Source organism: Mchenga conophoros, linkage group LG10, assembly GCF_057382185.1.
Source record: "Mchenga conophoros isolate Kocher_MC1m ecotype Shallow Benthic linkage group LG10, M_conophoros_male_GT1.1, whole genome shotgun sequence".
NCBI classification, from domain to species: domain Eukaryota; kingdom Metazoa; phylum Chordata; class Actinopteri; order Cichliformes; family Cichlidae; genus Mchenga; species Mchenga conophoros.
In genome coordinates this window covers 24,302,170-24,315,380 of record NC_140535.1, presented here as the reverse complement: position 1 = coordinate 24,315,380, position 13,211 = coordinate 24,302,170, and the positions used below count along the sequence as shown (strand labels likewise).

General features: G+C 39.0%; 1 protein-coding gene across 2 annotated transcripts in view; it reads right to left on the bottom strand.

Annotated features, from left to right (window-relative positions):
- Positions 1–13,211, bottom strand: part of septin8a (septin 8a) — a 39,932-nt gene that overhangs the window by 16,506 nt on the left and 10,215 nt on the right. For both annotated transcript variants that reach the window (XM_085289526.1, XM_085289527.1), the window contains exons 4-6: positions 11,575–11,761; positions 6,292–6,453; positions 2,718–2,814 (exon numbers count right to left, since the gene is read on the bottom strand). In XM_085289526.1, coding sequence (XP_085145652.1) covers positions 2,718–2,814; positions 6,292–6,453; positions 11,575–11,761 — 446 coding nt within the window. The remainder of the gene's footprint in view (positions 1–2,717; positions 2,815–6,291; positions 6,454–11,574; positions 11,762–13,211) is intronic.

Genomic DNA, 13,211 nt, shown 5'->3' with positions numbered 1-13,211 from the left:
ACACATTCTCAGGATTTACTGTTTATGTGATTAGGGATGTGTAATTTGATGCCAGAAAAATATTCTTAATTTTGTGTCGTTTTCTATCTGTGTGAATAGTAACACATAGAAAGCTGCAGAGAAGGTCTGCTACGTGTCACAGATGTCTGGAGTTCAGAGATAACAGCACAATGAGATCTTGGGGAAGATTAAATACACACACACACAAAGACCCCCTGAATAGCTCTTTTAGTCAGCAGACAGCCCTCGTCTGTCTTTCTTCAAGCTCATGGAAATTTCTCATGACTCTTTAAGAGGTTACCATAACCCATCTATATGACATCTGGCATCTACAAACTGTTTCCACAGATTGAGAGCCTCCCTTCAGTTAGCTGCATGTTATAAAACACAGAGACCTCTGTGCTCAGATACTGTGACAAGTGTGTTGTATGAATGATGAGCAATCAGTGTGAAAGCAGGGCTGAGTCAAAATGGAAGCAGCTTTGCTGTATTATATCCCATCAATTTAGACTTTTGATGCCAGACATTGATGGACTTTACGGATGAGACATAACCATGCAGACAACAACAAGCTTCAAGAGTCTACTGCACAAGTTATAGTTGTTTCTAAATACAAAAATAAACAAATACTACATACCTGCTTGCAACTATAATACATTATTGTGTGTTGTGTAATATATAAGAACACTTGTAAAAAAAAAAATAAGAAAAGCAACCAGGAAAGAAATGAGCTTACAGCAGGGCTGACAAAACTTTTTTGCAGTAAGCACCAGTCTGTCGGATGACTGGACTAGAGCAGCACAGTGACTGATAAGTCCAGAGGAATCCATCCCACAGGAGACACGCAGCAGGCTTTAGAAATAACCACAGTGTCCTCTGAGGGTTGGAGAATGAGTGGCCACTAGATAATGGAGAGAGGAGAGGAAGAGAGAATGGGTGAGGGAGGGAGCAGTAAACGAAAAAGGAAGGAAGGAAGCGAGAGATGGAGGGAGAGTGGAAGGGAGTGAGCGAGGTTCTCTGAGAGGATGACTCCCACATGAGCAGCAATATTCTCACAGCAAATCTGTGTGTGTGTGTGTGTGTGTGTGTGTGTGTGTGTGTGTGTGAGAGACATTATTAAATTAAACTGTTTACCATCATTGACAAACACAGAGGAATGAGCTGTGGGAAACAAAAACTCCCAAGAAACCCGACGTCTCCACGGGCGACGCATTCATGCCAATATCCAGGCATACATCCAGGCTCTGCACGCCTACAAACACAATGCATGAAGCTAAAGACGAGACATCGTTAACGATAAACTGTCTGCGTGCGCACAGAGACACTGTCAAAACGATCTCCATACTTCATTTTAGTGTCACTCCGCATAAAGTGACACTGTCAGCTGTGGAGGGCATTCTGCATTAACGGGTAAAAATAAACAGGAAAACTATGGGATGCACTCGCCACTCTGCCACATGCAGGAAACATCCTTCACCAAGGATACTTAACTGAGTAAAACGTCCTTAACGAACAAAAAACAAATAAAAAAAACAAGAACAAAAAAAAATAAAATAGTGAGTCCAGCTACTAGTTTGTTTGTTTTTTTTATTTAAAAATGAATCATATGATTCAGAGCTTTGTCAGCCATATATTATTTTTTATGATTCCTGCAGGTTACTTTTCTTCCACTGGCTTTATTGTTTTTCTCATTCTACTTTCTCAAATACAGAGTTACTGCCTGGTATGACTTTTAATATTGCAAAACATCCACATGAACACCCAAACACAGGCACAAGGACACTGAGTCACCTACTTCCTCAGATATATAAAAATAAACAAAAGATAAAAATCCCACATGACCGATTTCAGCCACATTCACAGCACAGCAAAAACAAGAAAATCAAGCAAACTTATAAAACGGCGTAACAGCAACTGTACAACAGTTCAGCGTTTGTGCCAATATCCCAAACAGTCACCTGTCACACATTAGGTACGCCTATTCAAACGCTCAATAATGCAAATGCCTAATTAGCCAATTACAACTTAGTACTTTTAAGTAAAGAGACAAGGTCAAGATGCATTAGAAAGGGGAAGAAAGGTCACTTAGGCAACTTTGAATGTGGCATGGTTTTCGGTGCCAGAGTGGTTGTGCTGAGTAATTCAGAAACTACTGATGGTTCAAAAAAGAGGAAATATCTGATGACTAGCAGTGCTCTAGAAGAAAAGACCTTGCTGATGTCCGAAGTCAGAGGGGAGTGACCAGACTTCTTTGAACTGATAGCAAGGCAAAACTAATAATCATTCACTACAACCAAGGTATGCAGAAGAGCATCTCTGAACACCCTGAAACCTTGAAGCAGCAGAAGAGCACACAGGGTGCCACTCCTGTCAGATATTAATCTGCACAGGCTCACCAACACTGGACAATGGACCGTAAAAAAAAACATTGCCGGTTGTGACTAGTACTTTATGGAGTATAACCATTTTCTCTAACTGAGGATATATAATATGTGGTATTTTACAAGAAAAAAAACACTTTCTTTTTGTAGTAGTCCTGAAAAATTAATCAAACAAGAAATGATCCTTTAACCCTTTATTGACCGGCCCTTCAAATTTACCTGTAAAATGGGCCCGCCGTTGGGCCCATGATCAATAAAGGGTTAATAAACCAGCTATTTGATTGTAAAATACAAACACAACATATTGTGGTTAAATTTCTTGTCAGCATCTCTCACCTTGAACGACACCCCAGGGGTACTGTCTGGCCCTCACTGCTTTGTTCCCCACTTTGACTTCTTCCACACTCCCGACTACAGCAAATGGCAGATGGGCCTGCACAGAAAAACAGGTTAGTGTCAAAAAGGTTTTTACAAAAAAAAAGTTCTTACTGGTGCAATAAGCAGGGGACCAGGGTACACTGCCCTAAGGAGATTTTTTTTTTATTCTTCACAGAACAAGTCAATTTTCAGTAGGCTGTGGTGTAAACTGTACTAAAACGAACAGGACGGATAAGCCGTTTCACTGTGTTTGTCTGCTCTCTTATCCTTCACAACCAAACCACACCAGTGCAAAGCGTAACCATGTTTACATATGAGCTGCACCAGTGATCGGTTTCACGTTTTAAAACAAAATGGGTCTCCCAACTGCGGCTCAGATGGGAGACCTATTTAGTTGAAGTGATTAAACACACACGCTTTATTATTGCTCTTGGAGCTACTATGCTTCATTAAGACCAACAGTGAGGAGGCATCGCAGGGGAAACATGCCTGACACGCTACCTCAAAAATTAGATGGCGAGTTGAAACCAGCTGGCTGGTTACAGCTCAGAGGAACCAGCAAGCTGGCGAGTGTGGGTGCTGATGTAACCAACTATGAATAGACTGGGATACTGTACAAGGACAGTGCCTCGGAGAACCAAATGCTGTCTTGTTCACCATTTTTGTACATGCGTGGGTGTGTGTTTAAACATTATGATTATACATGAGAGGCATAATAAATTCTGATCTAAAAATAGACAGATATTATCATGAAAATGCACTTGTGCCTGATGCTTCAGCAAAGGTCTGTAGCATACGTTTAATTATAATCCTACTTGTAAGATGAAACTTAAGTTGGAGTAATATCATAAAGTTTATGCACTTTTTAAATTTTTTACCTAAACCAAGGAGGTTACATTTTTGGTAGCGCTTGCGTGTGTGTGCATTCAATTTTGTCATTCTGTCTGCAAACACACTTGCATATAAAAGTCTTGCATGAATTCTGATCAAACTTTGTAGGACTGTAGAGTCGAGTTGTGAAGGTCAAAGTGATAATAATGCTAGACAGAGCCATTTAAAATTATGTTTCTTACTGCTACTGTTTGTATTATTTTGTATAGGTAATGATATAGGGTGAATCTAAATATCACGTCACTTTGGGCCTCTTCTTCAAGGTCAAGTAAGGTCAAACTTTCATAAAATGCTTTTTATCTTTTAAACTACGCTTAAAATGTACTGTCTTTGTCTGTATTGACAAGTGATACTGATACAGTGGGATGCAAAAGTTTGGGCAACCTTGTTAATAGTCTTTATTTTCCTGTATAAATCGTTGGTTGTTACAATAAAAAAAAAAATTGTCAGTTAAATATATCACATAGGAGACACAGTGATAGTTGAGAAGTGAAATGAAGTTTATTGGATTTACAGAAAGTGTGCAATAATTTTTTTAACTTAATCAGGCAGGTGCATAAATTTGGGCACTGTTGTCATTTTATTGATTCCAAAACCTTTAGAACTAATTATTGGAACTCAAATTGGCTTGGGAAGCTCAGTGACCCCTGACCTACATACACAGGTGAATCCAATAATGAGAAAGAGTATTTAAGGGGGTCAATTGTAACTTTCCCTCCTCTTTTAATTTCCTCTGAAGAGTAGCAACACGGGGGTCTCAAAACAACTCTCAAATGACCTGAAGACAAAGATTGTTCACCATCATGGTTCAGGGGAAGGATACAGAAAGCTGTCTCAGAGATTTAAGCTGTCTGTTTCCACAGTTAGGAACATATTGAGAAAATGGAAGACCACAGGCTCAGTTCAAGTTAAGGCTCGAAGTGGCAGACCAAGAAAAACTCGGACAGACAGAAGCGACCACTGGTGAGAACAGTCAGAGTTAACCCACAGACCAGCACCAAAGACCTACAACATCATCTTGCAGCAGATGGAGTCACTGTGCATCGTTCAACCATTCGGCGCACTTTACACAAGGAGATTCTGTATGTGAGAGTGATGCAGAGGAAGCCTTTTCTCTGCCCACAGCACAAACAGAGCCGCTTGAGGTTTGCTAAAGCACATTTGGACAAGCCAACTTCATTCTGGAATAAGGTGCTGGGGACTGATGAAACAAAAACTGAGTTATTTGGGCATAACAAGGCATTATGCATGGAGGAAAAAGAACACAGCATTCCAAGAAAAACACCTGCTACCTACAGTAAAATATGGTGGTGGTTCCATCATGCTGTGGGGCTGTGTGGCCAGTGCAGGGACTGGGAATCTTGTCAAAGTTGAGGGACACATGGATTCCACTCAGTATCAGCAGATTCTGGAGACCAATGTCCAGGAATCAGAGACAAAGCTGAAGCTGCACCGGGGCTGGATCTTTCAACAAGACAGTGACCCGAAACACTGCTCAAAATCCACTAAGGCATTCATGCAGAGGAACAAGTACAACGTTCTGGAATGATCATCTCAGTCCCCAGACGTGAATATTATTGAAAATCTGTGGTGTGAGTTAAAGAGAGCTGTCCGTGCTCGGAAGCCATCAAACCTGAATAAACGAGAGATGTTTTGTAAAGAGGAATGGTCCAAAAGACCTTCAACCACAATCCAGACTCTCATTGGAACCAACAGGAAGCGTTTAGAGGCTGTAATTTCTGCAAAAGGCGGATCTACTAAATATTGATTTCATTTCTTTTTTTGTGGCGCCCAAATTTATGCACCTGTCTGATTTTGTTTAAACAATTATTGCACACTTTCTGTAAATCCAATAAACTTCTTTTCACTTCTCAAATATCACTGTGTGTGTCTCCTATGTGATATATTTAACTGACTTTTTTTTTTTATCGTAACAACCAACGATTTATACAGGAAAATAAAGACTATTAACAAGGTTGCCCAAACTTTTGCATCCCACTGTATATGGGGATTCCAAATATCACATAATAGTTTGCATCCAAATATCATGTAACATTTGACCTCTCACCTTATATCTTTAAAGAAAGCTTTATGAAGAGAAAGAAAATGAGCTGACTGGTTATATAGAAGTATACTTCAGTAAAATATTATATAATACGCAGAAGTTATTCATACCCAGTTATTTATAATTCAATTACCTACTCCTCCATTAAGTTTATATACAAAATACAATACTGCTCCCTTAAAAGTAAATAAGGCCCAGAGAGTGAGCTCCCATGGCCCAGGTTTGTGCACTCAGAGTGCCTGTTATGGTTATGCTTGCATAGGCAGACTAGTGCAGAACTTCTTTTTAGTTCTTGTTACGAACTAAAAAGAAGAATAGAAAAGTGCCAATCAGTGCAATCAGTGGGTCCAACGACATATGATCCTTGTATATAGCTACATACCCACGGTTAGCTAGTGTTTGCAAATATTATAAATATTTTACAAAGTATACAGTCAAAATTGTGAGACTGTAATTCATCTGCATTGAAACACTGACTCTTTATTTATGGTGTTTTAGTCAAAGCATGTGTTACCGTCATTAAAACAAAGAATGTTTTGACTTTTTAAATGTTTTTGTGCCAAAAATATTACTTACATTCATGGAGGCATTGATCTCACTGACAGTTTCGTCATCTGTTGGGAACTGATATATCTGGACGCCGTTGCTCACCAGCTCGCTCATTATCTTTATTTTGAATTTATGAAGCTCGCTCTTGGAGATTGTGTCCGCTTTGGCAATGATGGGAATTATGTTGACCTGCGGAAATAATGACAAAAAAAAAGTGAGATAGTTATTAAATATGCGGTGCACTGCACTGTTGTTGCTAATGTGGTGGAGTCTTCCAAAAATGATAATGCAAAGACGTTTTGTGTTACATTATGGAAGCATTTGGTTTAGCCTGGTTTAAACGTTGACATGACAAAACAAAAGGATGCACAGGAAACACCTGAATGTTTTCAGATCATGACAGATTACAGCAATTGCCATCTAACCATCATGAGCAAACACTGCTTAAAAAAAAATTAAAGCTACATTAAATATGTTGAGGTTTTAAACAGCTGTGTAGCGCATCTATAAGACCATGCACAGTTAACTGAATAGCAAATAAGCCCAATCAGAACCCCGACTGATAAATAAAACAAACAGTGATTATGAAAACAAACTCGGCTCCATCTACAATCAGCAGCAGATGTGAAGAAATAAACGCACAGTTTGTCTGCATTCCTCTGTACGGCTGCATTTCCCAGATCACCAACTGGGAAGATGGCAGGACTCCCACAGATCCACACAGCAATTCCACAGCGTGCCTTAGAGTATGAGTCAGAGCTTGTTAAAAATCAAATTTGAATCTCATCATACTTTGTTGGCTCGTTAATTTGCAGCGGGGTGGCCAGTATCAGGTTTTAACCCTAATATAACAAACTAATTTAACTAATCTCGGTGTTATATTTGCTCGCTTCCCACAACTGAGTTTTCCCAGCTGACCAAAGATCATTCCCAAACAGTTAATGTTTGTTCTGAGGGACCAGGAGCGCCAGCTGTGACCACATTAAAGCAGTTCACAGGAAAGATAATCCCTGAAAAAACAGCCCAATATTTTTGGCACTTTGTCATTTAATGTTATACAGGGAAATATCTCTGAGTGTGCAGGTGAGACCACGCTGATACAGTCTGAGCCTTAATAATGAAAACGCTTACACAACAATATAAAAACACCTAATATGAATGGATCCCATTATTATCGTTTGTGTTACATAATTATCTGGATAATGAGCTGCTTAACTCAGTTTTCATAATGAAGTTCCTGTAATTTCTGGGCTTTGGTGAACAAGAAATTGATGTACAACACTGCTGTGGAGTCAATTACTCACCTTTTTTAAAGGCTGGATTTATTTATTGATATAACACTGCTATGATAAATTACTTATTGCATGCCGCTCGTAATAGATTAGTTTGAATCATCATGTGTTTATTTTTTCAAGAAAAAATAAACACATGATGACTCTTGGGGACGCTCTGGAGTATTTCCTGATTTTTTTTTTATCTGATTTATGGACGCTGCTGGATAAGAAGATTCTGGGAAAGTCGCAATAAATCTACAAATATAAAAATAGATGTTTAGCAAGATGTTTTCAAGCACGCCTTGGAAGCCTAAATAATACCTGATGGCAATAAAAGCAGGAACACAACAAATGTCTCACAGACTTAGATAAGGGTTTAAAAGATCTCAAACCTGCAAGCTGCCACTGACTGTGGATAACGTCACACAGCACTGATGTGAGAACAGCGTAGGCATGGTCTCATGGTAAGTGGGCAGCATGACGTGTCCTGTCCCATGCACAGTCTACTCAGGCAGCAGCTTCTCTTGAACCAAACCGAGTATTTTCAGTACCACTGTGTGCTATATGTAGGGAGCGGACAATGCCCTGACCTGATTGTGCCAACACTGTTCAAAGCTCATGTGAAAAAACAGCACTACAGGAGTCAGGAAGCAGACTCCTTATTACTTTTAGAACCCCAGCATGTAATGTGTCCTTTCAGTAATGCTGCTTCAAGCCTCTCCCTCTATTTTTACTTTGGAAAACATCTCATCTGCCACAAACAGGAAAAACGGTATAACCAAAAACAGCAAAATGGAACCTAACCCAGCCATGTGACAGTGGATTACATCACAAATTAAAAAGGTATTCTTAAAGTTAAGCAGGAGGCATGAATCCTTTCGCCGAATAACCTCAATAAACTCACTCTTTTACATTCTTTAATTTATAAAGTTAAGTAGAAATGTTTCCCATCCGTTAACAAAAAGACTTAAAACCTTCATTTAAAACAAACGACACTCCTTTCAGACTCCTATCTCTCTTCCTGCCTTCATTTACTAAAAACCACATTTTACTTTACGGGCCTTGTGTGGGGAGGGCTGATTCGTTAACAAGAAAAACACCATTGTCTGGGTTAGACAGAAAAAAAATACACAGACTGAGGGAAAAGCTGTTTCTGGTCTCTTTCCCTGGTTTTTCTGTCAGAGGGGACAGATCTGTTCATTTATCTGTTTCATTTCCAGATACAACTTAAGATTTACACACAATGTAATGATGCTTTCTCTGACAAGGATATGTCTCTGCATTAAATTTGATATTAAAAACACATAGCCCTGATTTATCGAGCCATGAAAAAACATAACGATTTCCAGCTACTGGGATGGGGGGGGTTTTTTTTGTTTTTTTTTTAAAGCAATTTTCTTGGTTCTGCATGTTTAAGAATTAGATTTCAGGCTGTAAACGCGTCTGTAATCTGTTGAAAACTAACTGGTATAAAAAACTGAATGCAAAAACATAAAATAACTTTGTTAAAGCTATTTGGTTTATTGTCTTGGTTTATGCAAAACAAAGTAGGCACTTTCTGTGGTCACCCTCCAGATATCCAGAGCCCATAAACATGAAATAAGACAGAAATCTCATAAATGTGCAAAGGTTGAATATTGTTTGGTTTGCAAGGGTCTTAAATGTTGCCTCCAAATCTATCTAGAAAGAGAACCCTGCACACACAAAGTCCATCTGCCCTGTAAAACACAGCAGTGTCACTTCTACATTGCAGTTACTCAACACTGGCTTGTTTTCAGATACAACAGCAAACACACTGCACATTGTGGAAAAATTGCTGGGACAGATCCACTGAGATCAGAGTGGTACTCATCGTGAACACCCGCAGCCTCACTGGTGGGTTCTGAATTGTGTAAATCTTTAAGGATAAAAAATAAAGCCTACATTTCTTCCGGTTTAATCTGGAAACACTTTGTGAATGTGTGCAAAAAAATGCTTAAAAGGTGTATATATAAAATGTCTCTGATTGTTACATCAAAAGAAAAAAAATGTTAATCATATGGATCTACATAAAGTTTAGGCTGTGGTAGCTGCTCTGCTACAGTATATTTAGCTCAGGTAAGTTGGATGAGTCAAAGCAGAGGCCATGGCTTGGCTGTGTTCACTGTGCTCATTTGGGTGGTATAAGGAGACAGTTGGCAAACATAGCATGCCAGGTTTTGATCGTTCTGTTGGCACATCAAGACAGCACACGGGCTTGGTGGTCAGCGCCATCGTTTCACAGCAAGGAGAGTCCTAAATTTGGATTTCTGTCCTTTTCTAAAGTTCGTATAGGTTCCTTCACAGGTTAGGTTAGAACTCCTGTATCCCTAAAGGACAGTTTTAGTAAAAATACCAGAAGCACTGGTTTAATTTTGTATTAAAAAAGTACTTTGAAAAGAAAAGAATAAACCCTTGGGTTTTTAAGAAAGGGTTTAATATACTGAATCAAATTTGTTCCTGAAAGCTGAGGACTGAGTTAAGAGCCGTTGCATAAATTATTTATACACTTTTTCTGATGCCATAAAACTATTAAGTGTCCCTGTAGAGCGGCATTTGGCTGAGGTATCTAGTTTTTATTATGAAGAGTATCGAGAGACTTCTGGCAGAGATGGCTTGATTGTTGGCAGGGGAAAGCCAGCAGGGTTGGTCACAAGCTGACCATCTGCTTTATTCTGGATTTATTATTACTGCACCAACAGAAACAAACAGAGACAAAGCTACCACTTCATCAGCTCTACAGCAGTGCTATTAGAAGTTAAATAGACTGAAAAACTAATCGCAACCACTGCAGATCAATCTGAATGATCGAATAAAATTTGATTGCTGAACCTTACAGTGTATTGTTTTGGTATAATCTCATACAAATTCACAAAAATTGGCTTATGGCTTCCACATAAAGCTTTGTAAGTGAAATGTGACAACTCCTGTGTGAGTTTACTGCCTCACAGCTTTAAAGTTAAACGAGCTCCTGCAGAGCTGAAAATACAAATCTCCTCTTTCACCGTCATTCACTCTCCTCTGGGTTTTGTCGGCTTCATAATGTCTTACAGCTCACCTCCCTGGCTTTTAATAATTTCTTTTATTAAACTGTGAAAACAGGAATAAAATGACAAAATAAACAGATAATAAACAGGCAATGCCCACTTAATACAATGAAAATATAAATAATAAAATAATAAATACAAATGGCTCCAACTTAATGGCTCCAAACTGACTTATCTGGCTTGTCTAACTATGTACACCACAGTGACTCCGCCCCTTTCCCTTTCTTTGCCCCAAGTGCTGTTTTGATGAGATTTTTTTTCCATTTGTTATTTAATGAAGGCAATCCCAACGACTGCATCTCCAGTGAGATACACTCATCACATACAGCAAATCATAGATCCATGGAGCAATAATCTGTGCAGTAATACTCACAACAACAATGAAAAAGCCACAAATCAATGTGTTCCTGAATCTGACTATTGACTGTGTGCTGACCTGCAAACATATACCAAACTCAATCTCAGAGTGAATTAGAGGGTTGTGATGCTGATGTATTGGAAGCAGAGTAGTTTAAACTGACATAAATATCTTTTTATAAATAAGAACCTCTCCCTTAAAACACCAAATCAAATTTTTTCACTATGCTGGCTTTTTAGGTGTAAAACTAGTCATGGAGAGGTTCTCTTTTCCCCAAATCACAACTATTACAGTTCAAACCATTAATCCTTTTCCACAGAAATAGCCAAATAAGTTCAGCCTAAACACTGCCATGTGAACTCTTCTTGAAATCCTAAAAGATGAAATGGAAACTTGCATAGTCACTGGAACATTTTTGTTTCAACTTTACTCTTCTCTTTTGGGACACAGAGTCCACACCCTGGTAGGAAGATCAGGGATGCCCTCGTTTCAGTGAAATTCAAACCAGTCACACGGAAAGGGAAGTCTGACTTCAGACTAATATTATTCAAACACACTTGCATTTTTCCAGAGGGAAAATATAAATGCATGCTTGTGTGTCACATGTGCGTACCTTGCTGTCCAGTTTTTTCATAGTAACGAGGTCCAGGGACTTGAGGGAGTGTCCTGTCGGGGCAATGAAATAAAGGCAGATGTGGATCCTGGTGTCGTGGTAGTTAAACAGCGAGCGTTTGATCTTCAGCTCTTCCTGGAGATAGTTTTCAAACTGAGTGTCAATGTAGTCAACAATGGGTTTGTAACTGTGGAGAGAGGAAGGGAGAAGAGAGAAACCGTTAGGATTTATGTCTGTGGGTCAAAGCTAAATATTTGTCTTCTTATTCATGCGCTGGTAATGAATATGAAAAGGGAAAGGGGACTTTTCACAGGGAAAGGAAAAGACACAGATATGTTTTCAGTAACTGTGTGATCTGATTCAATGCCAAGATCTCAGCTTAGAATTGCACAGCTTAATGCTGCATGAAATTTGTGTTCAGCTTATGGAAGGTCCAATCAAAGAGGCTGCAGAAAACAACGCGTCCTCTCTATCACAGAGCTGTGACCGCTTTCGGAGCCTTTAAGTGTCACCAGTAAATCAGTGAAGGGCACGAACACAAAGTAACACATCGTCGTCTTTACAGCCTTTTCTCCTCGAGCATTTGCGAGAAAGGACAGGAGAGATGGGGAGTGCCTTTAATGCTACACCACTCGCTCACAGCTACTTGACTATACAGCTAAATGTCAGAAAATGTTACTTACATTGCATTAAAATAACACATTTCTGTTGGTTATTGCTCCAGTACAGTTGGTTTCTATAAGCTGTTTTCAATCTTTTAACCACAAAAGCCGGTGACCAGCCTCATTGGGATGTTTTGAATCACATTCACACCAGACTTGTTTATTTGAGTCTGCAGCTTTAACTCGTTTCATTTGGGAAGATGAGAAGAAAACCATTAGAAGGAAGCCACATGCTTAAATAAAAAACTAAGCGAACTGTTGGTTCATTAGTCATAGTAGATAACGTCACACAGTCATAGTCTGGTTCTCACATCAACACTTGTCATTTTCTGGCTATATATCTCTACAATTATGATCATCTACATATGAGATGTTCAGTAAATTTGTTTGTATTGAACAGATGTCTCCAGACGAATTCCTTCGTTTATCTCATGCTGTTATATTTGGACACTGCACAACCAACTCAAACACTGTATGTTTTTCTTGCTGTGGATAGTAGAAAGGCTTGAAAACAACTGCAACAAGTGTCAAACATCTTTAACACCTCCTGAATCCATATTCAGACACATAGACTTCAAAGTGCCTCGGAGTGACCAAAATGCAACCCAGATGCTCATGTTTAACATGCGTCTGCAAAAGTAAAAGTGATAATGATGACATTTTGTCTTTAGAAAACAACGAACTCTGAGAAACAAGCCCAAAAAACAGGGCTACAAGGACATAGCTGTTTTGTTTCTTTTAGAATTAATAGGAAGCAGTTCCCTTGTGTGCTCTGGAAAGATGCAGTTTAACACTAAAGATGGAAAATAGTGACACAGTCCTGTTACGTTTAATCTAAGAGCTTGAATGTGATTTCTACAAACTCTCTGACCTAAAGCCAGTAATTCCAAGTTTTTCCTGTTAACCATCACCATACACTACTTCCATCTTTTCTAAACATGACAAATAACTGAAAATTACATCATCTTGTCCACT